The following is a 26,339-nucleotide window of genomic DNA, read 5'->3' on the forward strand; positions in this document are numbered from 1 at the left end:
ATTAATGTCTTTTTCTCAAATTTTTGGACAGCAGGAAGTCATAATTCTTTTTCAGTGCATACAAAATACCTTAGTCATAGTTTATGAGTGATTAGCAAGGCAGCCATCTTGTACGATGCTTGATGTGGTAATTTGAGCAGAGGCAGAGAGTGAAGTATGTGGTTCAACCATCTTTGTCGCTACCATCGAGGGGCCTCGTAGCCTGGTGGATAGCGCGCAGGACTCGTAATTCTGTGGCGCGGGTTCGATTCCCGCACGAGGCAGAAACAAATGGGCAAAGTTTCTTTCACCCTGAATGCCCCTGTTACCTAGCAGTAAATAGGTACCTGGGAGTTAGTCAGCTGTCACGGGCTGCTTCCTGGGGGTGGAGGCCTTGTCGAGGACCGGGCCGCGGGGACACTAAAGCCCCGAAAAATCATCTCAAGACATCTCAAGATAACCATGTGCCGTCTGTGTCATCATACTTTATGTTTATCTTGAGACAGTCAATCAGAAAAAAGCTGGCAGAAAAGTCTTCACTTCTATAGTCTAATTCCTGGACTAGGTCGATCAAGGAAGCCGGGGATCATGGAGGATCCACCTTGAAGCATCACATGGGGCCTGGCAGCTGAGTGGGCAACTGTTACGGCCACTTGGGACCAGTAACTGGGTTCGTGATGTTATAACCTCTTTTAGTGTATCCGACTGTTACGATCCTGGGTTCTTAGTTGGAAACCAGAGGTCAATTTGAGTTCTAAGTAATTATAGACATTAACTCATAGGATTGGATCATGTAAGAAGGATATTTAATTAACAATAGCATTTACATTCATGGCTCCTTAACCCTTAAACTGCGCATGGCGTATATATACGCCATGAGTAACATGTCCCACCGTGCGCATGGCGTATATATACGCCAAAGCGTGCCAGGCACGATTCAAACGTCCCGCGGTGTAAAGGGGTCACCCATACCGTAGCCAGGGGCGATTGTAAACAGACGCCATTTTGAAAAAAAATCCAGAGCAGGCCTCCTTTGTTTCACAGGCCTTAGTTAGTGGCCAGACACCATGGCGAGCGCATCACGACCCAGCGTGCGACCTCGCCCAGCGCTCCGCGCCGCGCAGTCCTTGACCGAAGACGAAATTGCAGATGAATTGTTCAAGGACGTTGATGAGTCTGATATTGACGACTCAGATATAGATGAAGATTATACCCAGCCAGAAGAAATCGAAACAACGGATAGTGAGGGGGAACATGTGGGTGCCACGAGGGTGAGGATGCCTCTCGAGGCTGCTACTCAACACCACTCAACACCGCCCCGCGCCCAAGCACATCGTTCATCTATACCACTGCACGTTTATGATACAATTGACGAGTCTGAAACAAGTGAATCTTTCTCAGGCTTTAGTGATGAAGAGTTGGAGAATAGTGTTACCCCCAGTGCCAGTACAAGTTTCGCCGCCTCAGCTGCCCGCCCAGCCAAGCGCCGCCGCATGGGACAATATGGCGACAATGAGGAACAAATTCCCTCATGTTCCACATCTTTTTCCTCATCTACCGTTCCTGCCCCTACTGCTACAAGGCGTGCTTCAGCTCCTGGTCCCCGGATTCCTCGCCGTGGTGCAGCTAATGGCTCTCGGAAGGCAGCAGGTTTGTGTGTGTGGAGTGATGGGGAAGATTTTGTCCCACAAATTCCCGACTTTGATAACAGAGATGTGGGAATTACTGATCTTTTCCCTGATACTGGTGACGAAATGTGTGAAATGGACTTCTTTACTGCGTATTTCGATGAGCCGCTAATGAAACACATTGTTCACGAAACGAATAGACTTGCGGATGATCTCATCGAAGGTGAGGAAGTTTCAGAATTTTCGCGACTACAGCGTTGGAAAGAGACAACTGTTGATGAGATGTATGTGTTTTTTGCAATTTGCATGTTGATGAAACATTGTGTGAAACACGTAATTTCAGATTATTGGAGCAAAGACAACTCTGTTCCAACACCATTGTTTGGGAAATATATGTCCCGAGACAGATTTCTGTTGATCCTACGGTGCATTCATTTTGCAAATAATGCTGACGAGACACAGGATGATAGGCTTTGGAGAGTGAGGCACGTGCTAAATGACCTGATTGGAAAGTTCCGAGATTACTACGTACCAGCTCAGAAGCTGGTTATTGATGAATCCCTGGTGCTTTTCAAAGGACGTGCTGCCTTCAAGCAGTATATTCCCTCAAAACGTCACCGATTTGGACTGAAATTCTTTGTGCTCTGTGACTGTGAATCAGGAATGGTGTTACACATGATACTTTATTCAGCCACAAATATAGATATTCCTGCTAATGACGAACATGGCTTCTCAGGTAGTGTGGTGAAGTCACTGCTTGCACCATATCTGAACAAGGGCCACATATTGTACACAGATAACTATTATACCAGTCCCTTGCTAACGAAATTCTTGCTGGATAATAAGACTGGAGTGTGTGGAACAGTAAAGCCAAAACGAAAGGAAATGCCTGTGTTTGATACTGCTATGCAAGTAGGTGACTGCGAGGTAAGGAAAAGTGGTGCAATGCTTTCAGTGCGGTGGAAAGACAGACGTGAAGTGAACATGTTGACCACCATTCACCCTGGTACAATGGTAGACAGTGGCAAGGTGAACAGAACAACAAAGCAAATAATATACAAGCCAGATTGTGTGATGGACTACAACATCAACATGCGTTTAGTTGATAAATGTGACATGATGGTGGGTGCTGTAGAGTGTGTACGTAAAACAGTGAAGTGGACAAAGAAAATGATTTTTCACCTTATTGATGTAACAATGCTGAACAGTTACAATATGTTTCTTGTGAAGACAGGTAGAAAACCATATTTCCGTTCGTTCAGTTTCCAAGTTGTGAAACAGTTGCTAGGTAAATTTGGCAAGGACACACCTGGTATACAAAGACCCATTCGAGACCCAATACTGAACCATGCTCCTGCACCCAGGCTCGCTTACAGGGAGGCCTTTCTGATACATCAAATCAAGAAATTACCACCAACTGGAGCTCGTGCAGCAGGCCAGCGTCGGTGTGTTGTGTGTTCCAGTACCAAATTGAGGCCACAGAAACGCAAATTGGTGTTGACATGGTGCGAAGCGTGTGCCGTCCCTCTGTGCCATATCGACTGTTTCGCACAGTATCACAGTCTCCTGGAGTACTAAATGTGTAATTCTTTGGTAAATAAATGTACATATCAAGTTTATTTTTGTGTTTATATTGAAAAAAACCCAAATACATTGAATATTTTCTGTAAATTATACCATTTTGGTGGGCATACTTGTGACACTAATATGTGAACGCCTAGTGAGTTTATACCAGTTTTATTATAATACAACGTCTAGTGGTAATAACTGGAACAATACTAGCGAAAAAAATTGGAGTAAAATGACCCAAGAATACTGTAAATAATTCCGCGAAAATAAATTCGCGGCAACTCGGGCCGCGCGAGCGGCCGTGAGTGACAGCTGGCTGACGCAGCACCCTTGAGCGCTCACAATCTGTGACGTCATCGGCCAACTTCTCGGCTCAATTGTGTCATTGGTATGTATAATAGAATTTTTTTATTATTTTTCCCATGCTCAGGAGACTCAAATTAACATGTTTAGAAGACGAAAAAATTTTTTTGAATTTTTTTTTTTCTTGCGCACAGGGGTGTAAATGTCCATATGACCCCTGAGCAGTGTAAGGGTTAAAACCTGGGTATGCATTTGTTCCCGTCTTCCTTGCCAGACGTAAGACGAATCTTGTTACTCACAGAGCATTCAGGATCTGTTCTTGTTGATTATTAAATATTAGATAAAGCTGGATATCAGCTATTCTTAGAATTGTTAAAGTAACTAGTAATGAATGTCTGGGAATACTTGTGATGATTGCTACCGTTCGATCGGTTGATTATCCACCGGCAACATCATTGTAGGCTGAGAGAGCTGCTTGCTGGGTCTTCTCTGTGGCTGCTGTGGTGGTGACTACACCTTTCCTGTGGGCTCTGTTCTCTTTCTCCTCCTCCTTTCTTCTCTCCCTATGTCCTATGTCCAAGATAAGTACCTTTCTCCGATTTTACCATGCTACTAGTTAGGTGTATGTTTAAGAGTGTGTATTATTAGCTAGTGTTTTGGTATCTCTAAGTATACTCTAGGGGACTAGTGAACCCACGTCTGGTGAAGTCTGTGATACCTATGATACAAGTGCCAGTCAGGAAACAAGTCTTTACCCTAGTTGCAATTGTAAATCTTGCATCCTGCTTATGTGGACCACGGTGTTTAACGTAAGGTGGAGTGGTAAAGTGATTTATTGTAGTTTGTATATGTGGGGGTTATTAAAGGGTTTAATAAATAAGGAATAAGCTAGGAGTATCTTTTCATCCTGTTGAAGTGGAGTAGATGATCTACTTTATACGGCAGAAGTTAATCTAGCCAAGCAAGTATTCATTGATGGGAATATTGTTCCCTGGGGGCCGGGGCCTATCTAATCTCCACTATTTTAGGAACTCCTTTGATTATAACTATTGGCCCTCTCAGTACAACTGAGAGGGCTCAACTGAGCTCAGTGAATTTCCTTCACGCCGACGACGTTTGTGAAGGAAATTCTACCTGCCTACTTACACCAGCTGGCAAGTGTACACGATCCCAATTTTACACGCTGTACCACAGAGTGGGCCTCTCGTGCAGGCCCATCACTTCTACCACCATCCTCAAAATCCCACAAGGAATCCAACTGGGATGGCTCCATTGTAGACCAAGATGCTGCAGAGAGCCTGGGTGCTGCAACAACACAACACGACATTGCTCGCCTCACAGCAGTAGCAGCCCCACATGCAGGGGATTTCCTGTTAGTAACACCAATGTCGGCATCTGCCACACGTCTCACACAACAAGCCTTTCGAATTGCTGTCGCCCTCCGCCTTGCTGCTCCAATCCACAACAAATATAGATGAATTTGCGGCGAGATGGTGGCGGACAGGTACGACCACCATGGCCTACTCTGCTAAAGCACAGGGGGATGGCATTCGAGGCACAGTGAAATTAACGACATCAAGACGAGCCTCACTATAGCTGGATGCCCAGCTGAAAGAGAGCCCCGTTACTTAACACCCTATAACTCTGATGCTCTTATTGGTCACCCAGATACAGGGGTTCACTGCTATCACAGTGAACCCCTGTAAGAATGGCAAGCAGTTGGTATGGGACTACACGAGTATATCAACCCTAGCTAACACCTACATTTACTTCAGTGTTTCACAACCAGGTGGCGCTGCCACCCATAGGGAATCAGCCAAATCCCGTAAGTACAGAGAACTGGATCACCACTATAATTTTGTCCCAATTACTTCCGAGACACTCGGCGCCTGGGGTAAAAGTTCTACCAGTTTTTTAAGGAACTAGGTTCTAGGCTAATTGAAAATACAAAGGAACTTAGAGCTGCCAACTTCCTTTTCCAGCGCCTCAGCGTGGCGATGCAGAGGGAAAATGCACACTGCATTCAGGGTTCCTGCCCGCCATCTGAGGAGCTGGAGGAACTCGACAACTTAAGATAATCATCTCTGTACCCTATATGTAACTCGTTTTTTTGTAAATTTTTTTAAATAAAACAAATATATATGTGTATATACAAAAGAATGGGGATGTTAGGAGAAGAAAATATTATTGTTCAGTGAGAATCCACAAGGTCTTCACTGAATACTCCTTATTTTCTTCTCCGAGGCTGAGTCCCCACATTTGCACCAGAGGTGGTACCCTCACAACCTTTATATATATATATATATATATATATATATATATATATATATATATATATATATATATATATATATATATATATATATGTGTGTGTGTGTGTGTGTGTGTGTGTGTATTTATTTATTGATATAGAAAACTAAAGAATTCATATCTTTTATTTATCTCAAACTTATACAGGTAATCGTTTTGAAAATGTGAAGTTTTGCCACAGGGAATATTTATTACCTTGCATTGTATAAGCAGCCATTGTAAATATAAATTTTAGTTAACAGTATCACCAAGGCAGAATATCACCGGTGTAGGAGATCATTAGGCCGTTGTGTTTCTCTGACAAACCTGTCAGGACTTGAAAGACTTTGCTGATACTTTCTTGAGCAGTCAAGGGTGCTGCAGATGTTCCCATGTCGGTCTGGACCCAGCCAGGGTGGACCGCCACAAACAATATGCCGTCTTTGTCATATTCCACCGATAGTGACTTCGTCAACACGTTTATAGCTGCCTGGAAAAAAATAATTAACATTATGAATGACAAATACTTTTGTAATTTAAACAACATAATTATGGTTTAGATTTTTTAAGTTTTAATTCATTAAATTAGATAAATTTATGCAGCAGATTGCAAATTAACCCTGAAGCAGATTGATGAAGAAAAGGACCTTCGAGTCAAAATGTCCCATTCAGTTACAGTTGCACAACAGGTTGGAGCAGCTCAAATGAAGCTAACCAAACCTTAGGAATAATCAAGAGTACATTTGACTTTAAAGAAAAGATGGTAGTGATTCAACTGAATAAGTTTTTTTTTTGAGATATATACAAGAGTTGTTACATTCTTGTACAGCCACTAGTACGCGTAGCGTTTCGGGCAGGTCCCTGGAATACGATCCCCGCCGCGAAGAATCGTTGTTACAACCAAGTACACATTTTACTGTCGAGTTAAACAGAGGCTACAATTAAGGATTTGCGCCCAGTAAATCCTCCCCGGCCAGGATACGAACCCATGACTAAGCGCTCGCGGAACGCCAGGCGAGTGTTTTACCACTACACCACGGAGACTGTTTATGGTGCGTCCCAACTTGGATTATTGTATCCTAGCATGGAGACCTCATCTTCAGAAGGACGTTCAGCGTTGAAGACGGCGCGACACCGGGCGACAAAAATCATCCCCGAACTAAGTCAACTCTTGTACCAGGGATGATTGAGGGGCCACAGAGCTAACAACGCTGCAAACCGTGCATGACACGGCGGATCTCATCAAAACTTTCAAAATACTGAACAATTTAAGTAATGTTGATCCGGAAACTTTCTTCTAAAGGTCAGATGACACACAAAAAATGAGCAACGGTGTCAAGCTCAGTAAGCCACAATGTAGAACTAAAAACAGAAGATGCTTTTTCACCAACGGGGAGGGAATTATCAGGAGAAAGCGCCTAGCCATTACGACTATATAGCACTTGGAAGGGATCAGGATATGGATTTAGGATGGGACGGGGGGGGGGGAGGGGGGGGAAGGAATGGTGCACCATCACTTGGACGGTCGGGAATTGAACACCGACTTGCATGAAGCGAGACCATCACTCTATCGTTAAGCTCAAGCAGGTTATAAACCCTTGGAACCGCTGACCCGCCGAAGCTCTAAATGCTAAAACTGTTAAATTTTTCAACCTAACTGGAAAAATCATCAGGGCAAATGGGGGAACATTTGATGCGCCACCGGCTTCCTGTCCTCGTCAACGCCACTAGAGTTTAGTGGCCCTCAGATAAATAAAATATAGGGAGAAACAGGAGTGATGTGCTTTACATGGCTGTGGGAGCAGATGGAGTAGAGAGCGGTGATAATCTACGCTAAGCAGCGGGAGTAGATGAAAGAAAGGGTTCGTAAATTAATGCTCTCCCGAGAAGTACATAGAAAAGAGGAATGTTGATGTTTTTAAGTAAGCCACGGAAGAAGCAGTGGGAGCAAATGAAGGAAAATGAGGGGAAGGTGAGATAAAGGTAATGTGTTCTAAGCAGCGGAACAGTATGTAAGAGGAGGAGTGTGACATGTCTTACTAAGAAGAGGAAGTAGATGTAGAAGAGAGAAGGGTGTTGAACTGTACCAAGCAGTGGGAGTTTAAGGTGTAGAGGGAAGGAAAATGTGCAGTTGTACAGCAGCAGATGACGCTGCTACTATAGGCAGTTGGTATAGATGGAAATGTGGGAACCGACCTGTGAGATTTATATTTATTTAATTTATATGAATTTATATTTACGTTAATTTATATACTTCGATAGCAATTTGTATAATGATAAGTGGACTGTATTTCTGCAATAATCTCATAATCTCACAAATCGATCCTCTACACATTAGGGGGGGGGGGTTATTAAATTAATATATATGCAGCCAATCAAACTACAGAATTAACTACATACATTGAAGAGGTTCCTTATCTTATAGTACAGCAGGCTAGTCCACCAGGTATAACTAGGGTGTAGACACCAAATTATCCTCTTTGAGGTAGCTTCCATCACCCAGTAACTGGTGCACAAAGTCTTCCTCGTCTTGACCTGTCAAAAGGGCGCTAGCTGTGAAGCCAGGTTCTATATATGACAGGCTATATCAGAGAAAACACTATACAGTACATGGAACAATGAAGACCTGGCTTAATTACCTTTAGTTTGAGGCGATTTCGTGATCTAACCGGCCCACCCTATATCCTGACATTAATGGCCATAAATGAATGATAAACGGGTTTCGGATAGACACTTAACTTGAATTTGTAGACAGCGTGTTGATAATGGTACACCCTTGGTTTCCATAACACTACGTCCAAGTAAAATTAACAGGAGCCGAATTTGCTCCCGTGAGCCTCTGGTCTAGTACAAACAATGGCTGCCCTCCTTCCCCACTGACGCCTGGCTTACATTGTCCAGATGACGGAAAGTGATAGAAGGGTCACATTTACTCTACTTTAATATTGATAATTAAGTTAATTTATATGAGATGTTTTTATGATGGTAAAGTCCAAAGACTAATGTATTTAAGAATAATTCCCACCATAATAGGTGGTGAATTATAATAGTGTGTGGTGATGATATCCCGTTTTCTATAGACGGTAATTCCACTACAAGTTACGTTTTCTATGGGTAACTTGTTTATACAACACTGCTCTTATCTGTCTGTATGATATTATTATTAAATGGTGTCGGATTTTCCGACAGGAAAAAAGAGAGAGGACAAATGCTGAACTAGGCCGTGTGAGCAGATGGAGGGAACTAAGGGTGATGTCCTGTACTAAGCAGTGGCAGTAGATAGAGAAAAGGTAGAGGTAATGAGTTATACGAAGTGGGAGTAGATGAAGGAGAGGTTGTGATGTACTACGCAGTGGATGCAGCTCGAGTAGATGCAGATAGGGAAGGGGTGGCTAATATTTTGCACTACGCAATTGGAAGATAGAGAGTGGCGATGTTCTGTACTAAGATGTTTGAGAAGAGGGAAGTGATGTTGTGTTATAATAAGTAGTGAAGTAGCATGAGGGGAGATGTGTAGTAGCAAATAAAAGGACTGGATACAGAAGAGGCCACTTCCACTGCAATTAACAGAGGAAGTAGACGTGGAGAGGAAGGAATGACGAGTTATACAGGGCAGTGAAAGTAGATGCATAAAGTGATATGCTGTAATAGACAGCAAGAGTAGATGAAGGATAGGACTGATGAATGGATCTACCAAGAAATGGAAGTAGATGTATGAGAGAGAGGGCTATGCGCTTTTCTAAGCAGTATAAGAAGATAGAGTTGAACAGGATTGGGGGGGCTTTACCACTCCACCCTCCACAATGAATGTGAAGAGCGGAGTGGTACGGTAATAAGTTGTACGGTGGAGTGGTACAGTAATAAACAGTGGAAAGAGATGCCTGAAACTGAAGATGATGTGTTTTACTATGCAGTGAGAGAAGATGGAGGAGGAAGGTGAGAAGCAATGTGCTCTATTATTTAAGTAGTTTAGGTAAAATAATGAGCGGACGTCCAGGACTAGGCTGTAGTAGATGATGGATGAGCCAAAGTTGTAATGTGCTTAACTAAATAGTGGAAGTAGATGGAGAAAATGTTGGGTGAAGTAGTTTACCGAGCCTTGGAAGCAGATGAGTGACAGGGAGGATAATGTACTTTGGCAAACAGTGGCTGTTGGATGAGAAGACGGAGGGGTGATGTTATGAACAGTGAGAGTAAATGGAAGAGAGTTGTTGTTGTTTTAGATTCAGCTACTCAGAACAAAAGTTCCAAGTAGCACGGACTATGGTGAGCCCGTAGGGGACTTACGTGGCTCAGGAGCGGGGCTGTGTAGAAGAGAAGAGGGTATGAAGTAGATGTAGAAAGGAAGGGGTGATTAACTATCCTAAGTAAATGGAGGAGAGAGAGAGTTGTGCTCTACTAAGCACGAAGGGGCCTGACGGCTTAGTGGACAACGTTTGGGGTTCGTAATCCTAAGGGTCTGGGATCGATCTCCTGCGAAGGCGTAAACAAATGGGCAGAGTTTTGTTTCACCCTGATGTTTCTGTTCACCAAGCCGTAAATAGGTACCTGGGAGATAGACAGCTTCTACGGGCTGCTTCCTGGGGATTTAAATTTTAAATTTTAAATTTTGCCCCGAGGGGCGAGTTTATTGGGCAGCGCCACTCATCTTGTGAGTGAACATACCGCCATAGCAGAATGTACAACACTCCCCAATAGGAAGAAAACCCGCTGGGTTGTTCATCCTGTCACTTGTACCCAGACACAGCTGGGTCTTGCTTAACTGTCTCAAGTGAACAGCTCCTCAAACAAGAAGATTAACATTTATCAACCCTTAAAAGCTTACGTAATCTTGCGGGTGCAAAATGGGGAAATCTTTTAAGAACAGTATCAATATTTGGCTTGTGTGTGAAAATAAAGATTAAGGACATGCCCGAAATGCTATGAGTGCCAGTGACTGTAAAAGAATGTAAGAACCTTGTATATATAAATAAAAAATAAGAGTAGATAATAAAGAACGAAGGATGATTAGCCTCACTAAGCAATGGGACTAAATTTATGAGACAGAGGGGGTGCTGTTCGGTTGGAGGAGGTGGAGATGGTGGAGAAAGAGGGTGCTGCGCTGAACAGCATGAACAGATGAATGACGGGGGAGGGGTAGGTTACTAAACAGTGGGAGTAGGTGGAGAAGATGTAAGAATGAAGAGTTATACTAAGCAGTTGGATTAAATGCAGGACAGGTAGGGATGATATACTATACCAAGCAATGAGAACAGTAATGAAGTTTTAAGGATATGAATTATAATAAGCAGTGAGAGTAAGTGGAGGAGAGATAGAGGTAATGTGTTCTAGGCAGAGGAACAGTATGAAACAGGAGGAGGAGCGTGCCATGCTTTACTAAGAAGAGGGAGTAGATGGAAATGAGAGAAGGATGTTCAACTGCACCAAGCAGTGGGAGTTTATGGAGTAGAGAGAAGGGTGTTCAACTGCACCAAGCAGTGGGAGTTTATGGAGAAGAGAGAAGGAAGATGTGCAGTTGTAAGCAGTGCTAGTAGGTAGTAAAGATGATGGAGTCGTGTGCTCTACTGAGCGTTTAGAGTAGGTGGATGAGAGAACGGTTTCTCAGTTTCCTACAACTGACGTCAAGTTGCACCATAGAGCCTCCGCAAGTTTCTCCACAAAGCCTCTGCACGTGGCACCGCAGAGCCTCCGCACGTGGCACCACAGAGCCTCCGCACGTGGCACCACAGAGCCTCCGCAGGTGGCACCACAGAGCCTCCGCACGTGGCACCACAGAGCCTCCGCACGTGGCACCGCAGAGCCTCTGCACGTGGCACCGCAGAGCCTCCACAAGTGGCACAGCAGAGCCTCTGCACGTGGCACCGCAGAGCCTCCGCACGTGGCAACCGCAGAGCCTCCGCACGTGGCAACCGCAGAGCCTCCGCAAGTAGCACCACAGAGCCTCCGCAAGTAGCACCACAGAGCCTCCGCAAGTAGCACCACAGAGCCTCCGCAAGTGGCACCACAGAGCCTCCGCAAGTGGCACCACAGAGCCTCCGCACGTGGCACCACAGAGCCTCCGCAAGTGGCACCACAGAGCCTCCACAAGTGGCACCACAGAGCCTCCGCAAGTGGCACCACAGAGCCTCCGCAAGTAGCACCACAGAGCCTCCGCAAGTGGCTCCACAGAGTCTCCGCAAGTGGCACCACAGAGCCTCCGCAAGTTTCACCACAGAGCCTCCGCACGTGGCACCACAGAGCCTCCGCACGTGGCACCACAGAGCCTCCGCAAGTAGCACCACAGAGCCTCCGCAAGTGGCTCCACAGAGTCTCCGCAAGTGGCACCACAGAGCCTCTGCAAGTGGCACCACAGAGCCTCCACAAGTGGCACCACAGAGCCTCCACAAGTGGCACCACAGAGCCTCCGCAAGTGGCACCACAGAGCCTCCGCAAGTGGCACCACAGAGCCTCCACAAGTGGCACCACAGAGCCTCCACAAGTTTCACCACAGAGCCTCCGCAAGTGGCACCAGAGAGCCACCACAAGTTTCACCACAGAGCCTCCGCAAGTGGCACCACAGAGCCTCCGCAAGTGGCACCACAGAGCTTCCACAAGTGGCACCTCAGAGCCTCCGCAAGTGGCACCACAGAGCCTCCGCAAGTGGCACCACAGAGCCTCCACAAGTGGCATCACAGAGCCTCTGCACGTGGCACCACAGAGCCTCCGCAAGTGGCACCACAGAGCCTCCGCAAGTGGCACCACAGAGCTTCCACAAGTGGCACCACAGAGCTTCCACAAGTGGCACCACAGAGCCTCCGCAAGTGGCACCACAGAGCCTCCACAAGTGGCACCACAGAACCTCTGCACGTGGCACCACAGAGCCACCGCAAGTTTCACCACAGAGCCTCCGCAAGTGCACTAAGTCAGAAAATCTGTCCTCGTGTATACACAGTGCGCGTAGTACTGGACTAACACCCAGCTTCTTATGTATCTTTTGATTGGCACCACAATATTAGCAGCATAATGATGCCACAAGGACCATCTTGTGTTTAGTCAAAGAGGACATAGAGCAAGCATAGCTTTTCCATTGTTAGAAGCCAACGACAAACGTCGGCCATCTTGGAAAGCTACTGACAGGAGTATTTTACCACAGGTAATGGCGAGAGAGAGAGAGAGAGAGAGAGAGAGAGAGAGAGAGAGAGAGAGAGAGAGAGAGAGAGAGAGAGAGAGAGAGAGAGAGAGAGAGAGATATTAGAGGGTCAGGTCACCCTCACCGGTTGACCTCAGGGGTGACGTAGCCATGGCGTCACCACCCACGTCACCTCGGATGAACCTATACAACCCATGATGCTCGGTTACTTGTGTAAAGGAGGAAATGTATATGTTCATCTCTCAGAATGTTTGGTAATATGTTTATTGTTTGTCATGTGTGTCTATGCTTGTATTAACACGATGTACTGAACGGGGTGAGAATAGCTGGAGCTACCTCATCCCTTTGTGTTTATTTTACCTCAATAAACTTATTTCAATTTCAATTATGCTCAGATACTAGAGATAACAACCGGAGCTGATTAGACCGGACTTGCCTCACCAAGCTAACTATTCATGCGCAGAACGTCAGTCATGGTAACCGTGTCCCATTAAGCTTATTGGACAATAAGTAGAAACACTCATTGTTCTTCGGCCGTCAAGTTATCTGCAGCTTCTTTATTCGACACAATTATCTCGTGAACGACCGGACTCCCGTATGCATCGCTTTTTGGTTAAGTGGAGTGACTGGAAGAGCGCCCACGAGCATGGTCCAGACGCAACAGGAATGTGAGAAGTGTACCGCTGTGATAGTGTTGTCTGTTATCTCAATAGTGAGAGAAAAGGGTTCAACGAACATTATGGATAACCCAAAAGTGCCGCCACAGAGACGCTAATAGTGTAGGGCGATAATCGCTCTGATCAGCCAGACTTACCCGCCTTACGACCCACCTACGACAGAAGTAGGTTTGAGTGAAAGACAGACTCGCCGGTGAACAAGTGATCATGTGTGAGGTACCACGATTGTTCCACCTGTCACTGTCAATATATGTACACACACAACTCATTTAGAAATTTATATATATATATATATATATATATATATATATATATATATATAACAATGAAACAATGAAATGGTATCATAACATATTTAGTATAGTGTGGATGGCTCTTACGTGCAACAGATGGAGCTTTTTTTTTTTTTAATTTTTACCTGTCACAGGTGTGGCATTTATACTTATACTTATGAAATGAACGGTATGGTAAACAACACAGCTCAATTCCAACACAATGTCACAAAATTATTCAATACAAATTAAAATAAATCGAAATGTGTGAAAATTATATTTATCAATGCAATCGGAAACACTGAAATGGAAATCGTAACATATATAGTATTGCAAATGTGTTGCTATTATGTGCAACAGATGGCACTGTTTTCGAAAAAAGGCATGTTTTATCTGTCACAGGTGTGTCATCTATATAGTAGGTATATAAAAACATGTGCATATTCGAATGGAACGTTGTATCAGAATTTCAAAGCAATCGGTGAAAAACTTCCGGAGATTACAGCATGTGTTCCTCTTACGTCCAACAGATTGCGCTGTTTTTCAAAAAAGTATGTTTTTTTCCTGTCATAGGTGAGGCATGTATATAGTAGGTATAAAAAAGAAATACGTGCCTATTCGAATGCATCGTTGTGTCAAAATTTCAAAGCAATTGGTAAAGTGGTTTCCAAGATTTCCCTCGCATGAAAAACACATGAAAAACAATTTAAAGAAAAAATGTTTTTTCCCGTCACAGACGTGACATCTATATAATATGTATATAAAAACCCGCTCGGATGTGAATGCAACGTTGTGTGAAAATTTCAAAGCAATCGGTGAAGAACTTTCGGAGATTAACGATTTTGAACAAACGAACATTTCCATTTTTATTTATATACTAGCAGTACCCGGCCACGCATTGCTGTGGCTCAGCAACACATGTGCATTGCTGAGCAACAGCAACCTTCCCTGTCCCCCAGTACTCCCCACCATTCCCCCCTTGCCCATCTTCTAGGCCTCCCCACCATTCCCCACTCCACCGTCCCCTCGTCCTCCCCACCATCCCCTCTTCCTTCCCACCATGCCCCACTTCCCTGTCTCTTTGTTCTCCTCACCATTCTCCTTTCCCCCATCCTCTCGTCCCCACCATCCCAAACTTCCCTGTCCCCTCGTCCTTTCATCCCCCTCCCTTGTCCTCCCCACCATCTCTCACTTCTGTCCCCTAATCATCCCCACCATTCCCCACTCCCTCGTCCGATGCCTTCTCATATGGTTTGATGTTCCCATCAGAAAATTGGGAACATCAAGTGATCTGATGTTCCCATCACTGAAATATACGAAAAACAGGTAAAAAATTAAATGAAAATATGAAAAAAATAAAAAAATAAACTATACTCACGAAATGAACAGTATGTTAAACAACACAGCTCAATTCCAATGCAATTCACAGAAAATAAATAAAAATAAAAATATATTAAAAATCTATGAAAATTCAATTTATCAATGCAATCAGAAGCATTGAAATGGAATTGTAACATTTAGTATAACATGTGTGTTGCGATTTCACGAGTAATCCATTGAAATGATTACTCGTGAAATCACCCCTCTCTGTGGGATATCTGGGGCTTGACTCAATTATTCAATTATTTACTTATTAATTTAATAACGAAGGACCACCCACATTTGAGAAAAGAGAGAAACTAATAAAAGTGATCATTAGAATAACACTAGAGAACCAGTGTCTATGGATAATTATTAGAAAAGATAATCACTTGAAATAATGAATGGGCCGTATGATTAACTAAAGTCAGAGCCTCAAACACCTACATTGGGGGGGGGGGGGTATTACTAGAACTTCATATACGTCTAGGAACTAGTGTGGTTCGTCACCAGTTCATTGCTGAGTAAATAATATTATGATCTAAAATGTTATAGATTCAAATATGTAACTCAAATTGTAAATATTAATGATTATTAAATTACGGAGCAACCGTCTAAGCAAACACATGAATTTCCAATCATCATATCTGGTAATAATATTTAATATAATGATCCTACAAAATTTGTATAAGAATTAAATGGAGGAATTAAATGTGTACAAAGAGTCTTCGCTTTAAGACGATTTCTATGACATCGTTTTGTGATTCGTCCTCGTGATCTCAGGATCTCCACATAGAAGGAATTAGAGGTGAATAGCACGAATGAAGAAAACGACTCGATGACTCCTCACATATGAGCTGAAAATTAAAGAATATTAAGTAGCATTGGAATAGGCTACTTTTAATCTCAATATTCATGAAAATAGAAGAAATGCCGATGTGGTACTAACGTTGGATATGGGGTCGTCTCACTATGTAACGACAGACTACTCACAAATATACGATCTTAAATGATGCATCAAGAAAGAAACTATACTTAACGTAAGTGTAGGTACTACTGAAGTCTGCCGATATCGCGTCTGCCAGTCCCAAACTTTCATGGCGTTGTACACGTGTTTGTGGGTTTGGCTTTAATTATAGACGCGTTATTGGTTGGCTGAGCACTATGGAGCACGTGGAAGAATAATTATTCACTATTAGTTGTGTATCAGTGTAATTCTTGCTGATAACTCCCAATCGCCACGTGTCTCGCCACTCTTGACGCCAGGACCCTTCTCTCTCGTACGCTGTCCAGGCACACTCGCTCTACAATGGCGTCGCCCCCTACCTCAACCCGCGTCTCGCATTCACCACAGAAATTATTAATCACAAATAATTCTTTTTCCTCGCGATTATGGATGTAATACGTTAATGAGGACGGAGTTGCAATTATAGGGACTTAAATATTAGCATATTCTCGTTTTATGGTGTTAAACGAGAAATGGAGAAGATTTTATTCTCCTCCATGACATTCGTGCGTGACAGAAAAACTATTACTTGATAACAATTGTAGCTAATAACTCTCAGTTTGAGATTATTGGGAGTTATATTATCCGTAAGTAATTATTACACGGAATACTGATGATTTTGGAGAACCACATTCAATTCTCTAACCCATTGGTAATAAACGTGTCTAACTAGACATTATCTGATGCAATATTGTCGCTCTATTTCATGAGAATTCTAGCATTAATACGCAGATGCAATGGTTAGTTTATGTTGACACTACTGTTAGTAAATTTAGTAACTACTGTAGTTAGTATATAATGATAATGATTTATTATAATACAATAGTAGTTTATTAGTGTTGGAAATTTCCAACACTCTCTCTCTCTCTCTGTCTCTCTTTCGCGCGCGCGCCTTCCCGGGTAACCTCCACAAGCCGGTGACGTCATCACTTGTTGACCAATTACAGTCCCTAGGCCCTCCCACGTTTTCCATAACCTGCTCTGATTGGTAGCGACATCTCTTGGCTCTCGTGACATCAGGTCTAGAATCCCAGCTTCTCGATACAAGGGGGACACTGTCATGTGAGGGAAATCTTCAAAACATCCTTACCAATTGCTTTGAAATTTTGACACAACGTTGCATTCAAATAGGCGCGTTTTTTATATATCTACTGTATACATGCCTCACCAGTGACTGGAAAAAAACATGCTTTTTTGAAAAAACAGCGCCATCTGTTGGACGTAAGAGCAACACACGCTGTAATCTCAGAAAGTTTTTCACCGATTGCTTTGAACTTTTGACAACGTCGCATTCGAATAGGCGCGTCTTTTCATATACCTACTATAGAGATCCTACCCCTGTGACAGATAAAAACATGCGTTTTTGAAAAACAGCGCCATCTGTTGCACATAATAGCAACATGCCCGCTATACTAAATATGTCACGAATTTCATTTCAAGGTTTCCGATTGCATTGATAAATTTTATTTTCATAGATGTCGATTTATTTTATTTTTTATCGAATTATTTTGTGTGACATTGTGTTGGAATTGAGCTGTGTTGTTTACCATACCGTTCATTTCGTAAGTATAAATATAGATGCAACACCTGTGACAGGCAAAACTATGCTTTTCTTGAAAAACAGCACCACCTGTTGCATGCAAGAGCAACACACATGTTATACTAAATATGTTACAATTCCATTTCAATGCTTCTGTTTGCATTGATAAATTGAATTTTCATAGATTTAATTTATTTTTATTTAATTATTTTCTGTGAATTGCATTGGAATTGAGCTGTGTTGTTTACCATATGCTCATTTCATGAGTATAGTTTATTTTTTTATTTTTTCATATTTTCATTTAATTTTTTACCTGTTTTTCTTATATTTCAGTGATGGGAACATCAGATCACTTGATGTTCCCAATTTTCTGATGGGAACATCAAACCATATGAGAAAGCATCGGACGAGGGAGTGGGGAATGGTGGGGATGATGAGGGGACAGAAGTGAGAGATGGTGGGGAGGACGAGGGGACAAGGGAGGGGGTAATGGTATGAAAGGACGAGGGGAAAGGGGAGTTTGGTATGGTGGGGACGAGAGGATGAGGGAAAGGAGAATGGTGAGGAGAACAAAGAGACAGGGGAGTTTGGCATGGTGGGAAGGTAGAGGAGATGGTGGAGTGGGGAATGGTGGGGAGGACGAGGGGACGGTGGAGTGGGGAATGGTGGGGAGGACGAGGGGACGGTGGAGTGGGGAATGGTTAGGAGGCCTAGAAGACGGGTGAGGGGGGAACGGAGGGGAGTACTGGGGGACAGGGAAGGTTGCTGTGACTCAGCAGTGCACATGTGTTGCTGAGCCACAGCAACGCGTGGCCGGGTACTGCTAGTATATAAATAAAAATGGAAATGTTCGTTTGTTCAAAATCGCTAATCTCTGAAAGTTCTTCACCGATTGCTTTGAAATTTTCACACAACGTTGCATTCGAATAGGCGCGTATTTTGTTTATACCTACTATATACATGCCTCACCTATGACAGGAAAAAACATGTTTTTTTGAAAAACAGCGCAATCTGTTGGACGTAAGAGGAACACATGCTGTAATCTCCGAAAGTTTTTCACCGATTGCTTTGAAATTCTGATACAACGTTCCATTCGAATATGCACATGTTTTTGTATACCTACTATATAGATGACACACCTGTGACAGATAAAACATGCCTTTTTAGTTCGTCATGGGAACGGAAATATTCGAAAATAAGGAGTCATAGGTGGTAGCCATGTATTCTATAGTTATATGCTTCATATTAACTTATGCAGCATTGGTACTCCAAGTACTGTGTCTTCAAAGGTACTTTGATTCCTGAGGATGGGTTGGAATAACACAGTATATATGAGAAAGAGATGTGAAAACAAATTTAAATTCGCATGGGAAGCCGCTGAAAAGGAAGGGCATGAGAGGAGAATGTATGTGAGCGGGAAGTCTGGTGGGGAGTGTGAGGGGGAGATATGAAAGCGGAAAGATGCTGGCAGCACGCTCTAGGAGTAGAGCGGCAGGCAGCAGGCAAGCTGAAAGAGGGTGGGTTGAGGGTGAGTGACGGGAACACTACAGTAGGTGGGGTGAGCAGAGGGAGAGAATGTAGTTTGAATGTAGATTCGCTTACTTGCTTATAATGTACAAAGATGATGCGAGGAATTATATGTTTAACTGTCCGGAACTATAAAGACAAACTACGACTTGGAACGGGAGGCAGTGGTCATGAGCTGCAACTTGGTAACTATCTCATTTGTTCTTAATGTTTCTAAAAAGCTCTGTTTTAAATCTCGTGAAAATTGAGCTGTTAATAACCAAAATACAAGAGTAAACCAAGACGAAGGACAGGAGATAAAACTCGATAACTCTGCTTTCTTTTCTTAATAAATAGTTATTTAATTTCATGGAAATTGAACTGTAAATAACGGAAAACCCCCCAGCAAAGATGGAGGACAGGAGCTGGAGCTCGGTTACTATCTCGTTTGTTCTTAAACATCTGAAATAATTTTATTTTTAATTTCATGGAATTTTAACTATTTGAAACGAAACTACAACTCTACATGTTTAAAAGCGGGTACAAGAACGTCGAATTACTGACGACACTGACAAATACATCACACACTCTTAATTAACGTATCCTTTGACAATGGACTCAATCCAACTTACACTTCAGTCTTAAAGCGATGACAGACGGCAACGACTTGTTTCGGTCCAACCAACGCAAAAGGTTCAAGTAGTACAGTCGGGTTCGTTGTCGACACACAATCAAGAATTCCGGATTCAAATCCTGAGCTGGACAGAAATGGTTGGGCACATTTCCTTTTGCCTAATGTTTCTGTTCATCTAGCAGTAAGTAGGTACTCAGCTTGACGTGGGGTTGCATCCTGGGCAGGGTCAGTAATTCGACCATGTTGGGGGGGAGGGGGGGGACTCGATATAAGCCTAACGTGTATGAATACACTCTGGCTTCCTGTCCCCCAAAACAATGAATTATTATTATTATTAAAATCCACTCTTAAAATTGTTACAGCATTTTAGAGTCTGACAGGCGAGTGGACAGCGCTCGGGATTCTTAGTCCTGAGGAGGAAACAAATGGGCAGTTTCTTTCACCTTGATGGCCCTGTTCACCTAGCAGTAAATAGGTACCTGGGAGTTAGACAGCTGCTACAGGCTGTTTCCTAGGGGTGTGTAACAAATAGGAGGCCTGGTTGAGGACCGGGCCGCGGGGACGCTAAACCCCGAAATCATCTCTAGATAAGATAGCATACCAATGACATCTTTTGGTCCTACCCAGACCCAGAATCTACTAGTTATCTGGGTCCTACCCAGACCCAGAATATCGCCATGTTATCACTCTAAAACGAGTGATAACATAGCGATATTTTTTGTTCAAAGCAAAAACTCTTCACTTTGTTGAAACGTCTACTGTTGAAAACTACCCACCTTGCTAATACTAGTTTCCTCGTTGAACCAACTCACTTTTCCCGACACAACTCACCTTGCTGGCTCGGTAGCCATAGACATCAGGCATGCTAAGGTAGGCGCCCATGCTGGCGAGGAAGGCGGAGATGTTGACCACCGCCGCCCGTTGCACACTCAGGGGCTTCCCGGCGCGTCCACCAGCCTGACGCAGCAGCGGCAGCAGCGCCTGGGGGAGTGGCCAAACTGTACTGTGGTGAAGGTGTTGTGACTTTCTGCGGCTCGTGTTAAGAACGGAAACAATGCATGAAGAGATGATGATGACCCATACCACACATAAGATGATGGACCCTGTGGTCCTGGGTTCGATCCCAGGCGCCGGCGAGAAACAATGGGCAGAGTTTCTTTCACCCTATGCCCCTGTTACCTAGCAGTAAAATATGTACCTGGGTGTTAGTCAGCTGTCACGGGCTGCTTCCTGGGGGGTGGAGGCCTGGTCGAGTATCGGGCCGCGGGGACACTAAAGCCCCGAAATCATCTCAAGATAACCTCAAGATGGATAAACGACGACGTTTCGGTCCGTCGTGGACCATAATCACCTACTTGATAATGGTCCAGGACGGACCGAAACGTCGTTGTTTCTCAATCTTCTTTGTGAGGTTTGGTCATCATACCTTCAGGCACGTTATTGTGCCTCATCGTCTGTAATGCCTGAAAAATCACGTGAAGATATTTAGGTAAATTTAATGACTGAATTATTTTCAACACATTATTTTCAGTAATATAACAGACATAAATCATAATACATGATAATACATAAATCACTATACAAAGTTATACTCATTTTGCCAAGTTCAGCATATTTGGAGGTGTAGTTCAACTTCTCCCTGTTTTAGTAGTTTAATAAAACCAGATGAAATTCCATTCAACCCGAAAATACTATAAACTAATATCCCAACAAATAAACATTTATATGGGGTAATTGAAGAAATAGAGCAGAAACTGAAGCAATGTTACGGCCACTATGGGTCGCAACCGGGTTCTTTGCTGGAGGAACCAAAGTACTAGTATCCGACCCCAAGTCGGTAGTGGCTTTCAAGGAGTATGCTTGGTAATGCAAGTAAAACACAAGGGGGGGGGGGGGGGGGGGAGTTTAAAGGAATAGAACACTTCATCCTTTAACAATATATATTCACATATTATCACTTTCCCATCACCTTATATAGAATCATAAACGAAGTATTACTTCACTGATATATACACAAGTGTCGCTCTCATAGGACACTAAGCGCTCCTCGATGCTCATGCAATGCTGCTTTGTCAACATCCGTGTTTCCTCAACACACAGTACCGTCCTGAACCAGTACTGGGAAACACCAACGAGTCTACCTTAGCCACGGACCAGCCTATACACAGTCTCTCTAGGTGCTCCTTGTGAACGCCCACAATCACTCTCCAGCCTGGTTCTGGCAGAGAACATCAGCCTGGCGCTGCTGGGCCTCTACACGAACCAATAGAAGGGTAGCGAACCACCTGGCAGGAGCTTCTTGCAACTAGCTGGTTACACTCCTCCGTAGCACCTCACTGTCGGTCGTTTCTTCCGCTAGCCAGTCCGGGATACGCCGGATTCTGTCACTGCCACTTCACAAGCAGACAGCAGATACTACTCAATTCCTCTTCGGCGGCGGCTCACTGCTCACGTAAAGCAGAATGGAGTAGACATAATAGGCTGTCCTGGGTAGACTGACTGTCTTCGCACCACAGCAGCCCTACGTCGCCTCTGTGGATACAGACACGTCATCAGTAAACTGGCCGGTACCTGTGAAACTAGAACATGCCACTTATGGATTCTTGACATTGACATACAACTCATATTCCAATAGATGGCGCTGATTTCGAGGCGTCACCTCACCAGAGGTCAGCTACAGCGACTCTTCAGGCTGGCCAAGGCAGGAATCTAGTCTTTTGCAGGTATCATACCGCCACCACCAGATGGCGTCGTCCATTTTGTGGGGGTTTCGGGAGCGGACTCACAGATGGCGTTGACGTCGCTGCTCCGTGCTCCGACGATGGAGTCGGGTTCGTAACAAGCAATAACACCAGAAGGAAAAAATTAAACTGGAACAGAAAGCCATACAAAAGATAGGTAAATAACTCAAAATATTTCTTTACATATGAGAAATCAAATCAAAATCCTCGATCAGTATCGGACCAATACTTCTGAGTGAAGTTTCATACAGAGTACGACAAAGAAATTGGTGAAATCGTAAAGGATCAGTATGACGGTAATTTAGAGGAGATACCAGAAACATTTAAATCAGAAGATATAGCTCTGCTTCATAAGTGAGGAAGCAAACCATGGCTAAAATTTATTGACCAGTTGCAGTAACATCATGCATAATAAAAGTTTTGAAAGGCTGATTAGGAGTCAGAACTCCAATTTTATGGAAAGCAGCGACCTTCACAAGAGAATATCAGTAGGAGCCTTGAGGAGGATTCTAACCAGCTCCTAACCAATTCCTACTACTATCCCCTCTACTACACCTTACTTTGCTCCTCACCTCTCTCTTGCCTATTTATTGCCTGTTTACTATTTGCCTATTCACCATCTGGTCACCACTTGGTCCGGGAGACATCTCCCGTCACGCAGGGTGCAGTCGCGCCTCCACAGATCTGCAGTATCAGCTCTTGATACTGGTAATGGCTCAAAAGGGCCACCACTTACGGGCTATTCATGCCCGTGCCACCTCTTGGGTGGCTTAATCTTCATCAATCAATCAATCATTTGCCTATTGTACTTGCCCCGCTCCTGTGCCAGATAAGTTACGGGCTCACCATAGCCCGTGCTACTTGGAACTTGTTCCGAGTAGCTAAATCTATAACAACAACAACAACAATTTGCCTATTTACTTCCTCATCACAATCGGCTTGAGAATGGTCCAGGACGGACCGAAACGTCGCCGCCCCTTCACCTTCTAGTGTGTGGTCTGATCAACATCTAACCAGCTCACTTGGTACTCCCACACCAACACCCTACACCATTACACCACGACATGGTGAAGAACATTGATACATCAAGTTATTGTGATATCATTGCATATTTGATGAAAAGGTTGTAGGTAGAAGTACTGGACCATAAGCCAGGGGGGACAATGCTTGAAACCGTGATTGGGCTTTAGTTGGAAGCCTCAAAAATCCTAAAGAATCCAGTGGCATCCCAAGTTGCATTGCATGTCGAGGTGTAGTTGTTTAGACTCTAAGAGTGTTTATGTGGGAGTACCAAGTGAGCACGTTCAATTCCTCCTCATGGCTCCTACTAATTTTCTCATTGATATATCACTTAATTTGATTTCATTGTTGAAGACCTTCACATACTGGGTCAAAATGGATTTATAGCGGCAAGATCATGCCTTTCAGAATTAATAAAATACTATGACAAAATCATGGAAGTATTAGAAGAAAAACAAAGTGCAGTGTGGTATACACGGATTTTGCCAAGGCAGTTAATAAATGTTATCATGGAATGATAGCCAATAAAATGAGATCAACAGGAATAACAGATAAAATAGAGCTCTGGATATTCAAACTCCTGTCAAACAGAATTCCAAGAGTAGCAGTGAGATTAATAAAATAAAGTCAAGGAACAGTGAAAACCTTTGCACCTCTGGGCACAGTCCTTGCACCCCAATCTATGCCTGGCAGTTAGATTGGTTAGAAATGCGGGGTCCAAGAGCTAATAGCTCCATTTTGCAGACACAAATAGTAAATATTAATTTTTCTCATTTTCATATCAAATATAAACAAAAATAAAAAACTTAGCTTCGTGTTATCGTTTGCAAATGACTCAAAAATCAGAATGAATATCACTTCTGTAGTGATACACTTCTGAATATCACATTACTAAACTCCAAGCCAATAATAATATCTTCGATTGGGCAACCGAAAACAACATGTTTAACAGTGAATTTCAGATACTTAAGAATGAAAAAATTAAGAAAAATAAACGAAATTCAGAGTAAAAGACAATCAGATCGTCTCATAGTAGGAAAACAGCATGCAAAGGACCTGGAAATAATGATACCTGACGACCTAACATTTAGTGAAAATAACTAAGCAAATATTGAATCAGCCAGGAAAATGATCAGATTGATCGTGAGAACATTTAAATCCAGGGATCCCATCACAATACTCATACTGTTAAAATCACTTATGCTGTTCTGCTTTGAGTACTGTTCGATACACACTTACCCCTTCAGAGCAGGAGAGACTGCTGCAATAGAGAGAATACAGAAAACATACACGGCACACAAGGACTCTTGGAAAAACCGACATCATTTACTAACATTTAATACAATAGGCAGATAATGTGGCTGTTGTTTTGTAATAAACAAATTCACTCATAGAAGACGTGACACAGTGGAATTTTCCTCCGGTAGAAAACGAAGATAGCATTGCCACATGTCGCTATTAATTTCACCACCTAATAATGGGAATCATTCTTAATACATCAGTCCTTGGACTGTAAATATCATAAAAACATTTTCCTTGAATCAACTTAATTATCATTTCCAAAATCGAGTAAATGTGGGCCCTCTAACTACTTCTTGATGACATCTGGAGAACAAGGGATGCGGTCAGTGGGGAAGGGCCACAGGCAGTCGCCATTAATATCATACTAATCTCGCTGAGGCAAATCTATCTCCAATAATTTTCCTTGGACAACAGTGTTATGGGAGTAAAGTGTGGACATTATCAACATGATCTACGTCTACTATAAGGGAAGTATTTTTTATTGCCAGTTGATCGACCATAGTGATGGTGATACCAGTTTGAGATCAGGGAAAGGGGAAGAAGTGAAAGGTCCCCACAAGCATAGTACATGTTCATTATAGAAGCAGAATGTTTAAATATTTAGGTGTTGTTGTTGCAAATGTTGTTGCAAGCACACTTATATAATATAACCCTACATCCTGGTGTGGGACTAAATACTAAATATTTATGATATATTTCCAGGTGAATAACCCTTTCAGCAGAAATGACTCATTATGTTGTGAGTGGAGCATTAGAAGAGAAAAAGGAAGAGAGCTGCAGAGGAGAAAATAGGAAAACTTCCAAAATTAACATCGTGGCTCAATACAGGTGCAACTACTGTTGGAAAGTTTCCGACACTAATACATCATTATTGTTTTATAATACAACATCGTAATTGTATTAACCCATAGTAATTATTAACACTACTAATATGTAAAATTAATTCAATTAACGAGGGAGCCGGTCGGCCGAGCGGACAGCACTCTGGACTTGTGATCCTGTGGTCCCGGGTTCGATCCCGGGCGCCGGCGAGAAACAATGGGCAAAGTTTCTTTCACCCTATGCCCCTGTTACCTAACAGTAAAATAGGTACCTGGGTGTTAGTCAGCTGTCACGGGCTGCTTCCTGGGGGGTGGAGGCCTGGTCGAGGACCGGGCCGCGGGGACACTAAAATCCCGAAATCATCTCAAGATAACCTCAAGAAGACGTAAAACAAAAACACGTCAACCCTTCTCGTTCAATTTGTGCAATGTTAATTAGATCAATTGCCTTACGAGAAAAGGTATTATTCTCTAATATAATTATTGGAGATGATAGTTTAAATTGTACTCCTTCAGTTCCCCAAATAATTAATAGTAAACCGAAGTGGTTTAAGTCTGGGATCG

The 26,339-nt window shown here is 43.2% G+C and overlaps 1 protein-coding gene across 1 annotated transcript in view; it reads right to left on the reverse strand.

Annotated features, from left to right (window-relative positions):
* Positions 1-5,896: 5,896 nt before the first annotated feature.
* The window catches only part of LOC123760895 (C-signal), a 106,348-nt gene continuing 85,905 nt past the window's right edge, over positions 5,897-26,339 (reverse strand). The window contains exons 4-5 of the mRNA XM_069329068.1: positions 20,723-20,872; positions 5,897-6,258 (exon numbers count right to left, since the gene is read on the reverse strand). Coding sequence (XP_069185169.1) covers positions 6,034-6,258; positions 20,723-20,872 — 375 coding nt within the window. The 3' untranslated portion in view covers positions 5,897-6,033. The remainder of the gene's footprint in view (positions 6,259-20,722; positions 20,873-26,339) is intronic.

The sequence above is a fragment of the Procambarus clarkii genome, chromosome 3 (assembly GCF_040958095.1).
Source record: "Procambarus clarkii isolate CNS0578487 chromosome 3, FALCON_Pclarkii_2.0, whole genome shotgun sequence".
Lineage (NCBI taxonomy): Eukaryota > Metazoa > Arthropoda > Malacostraca > Decapoda > Cambaridae > Procambarus > Procambarus clarkii.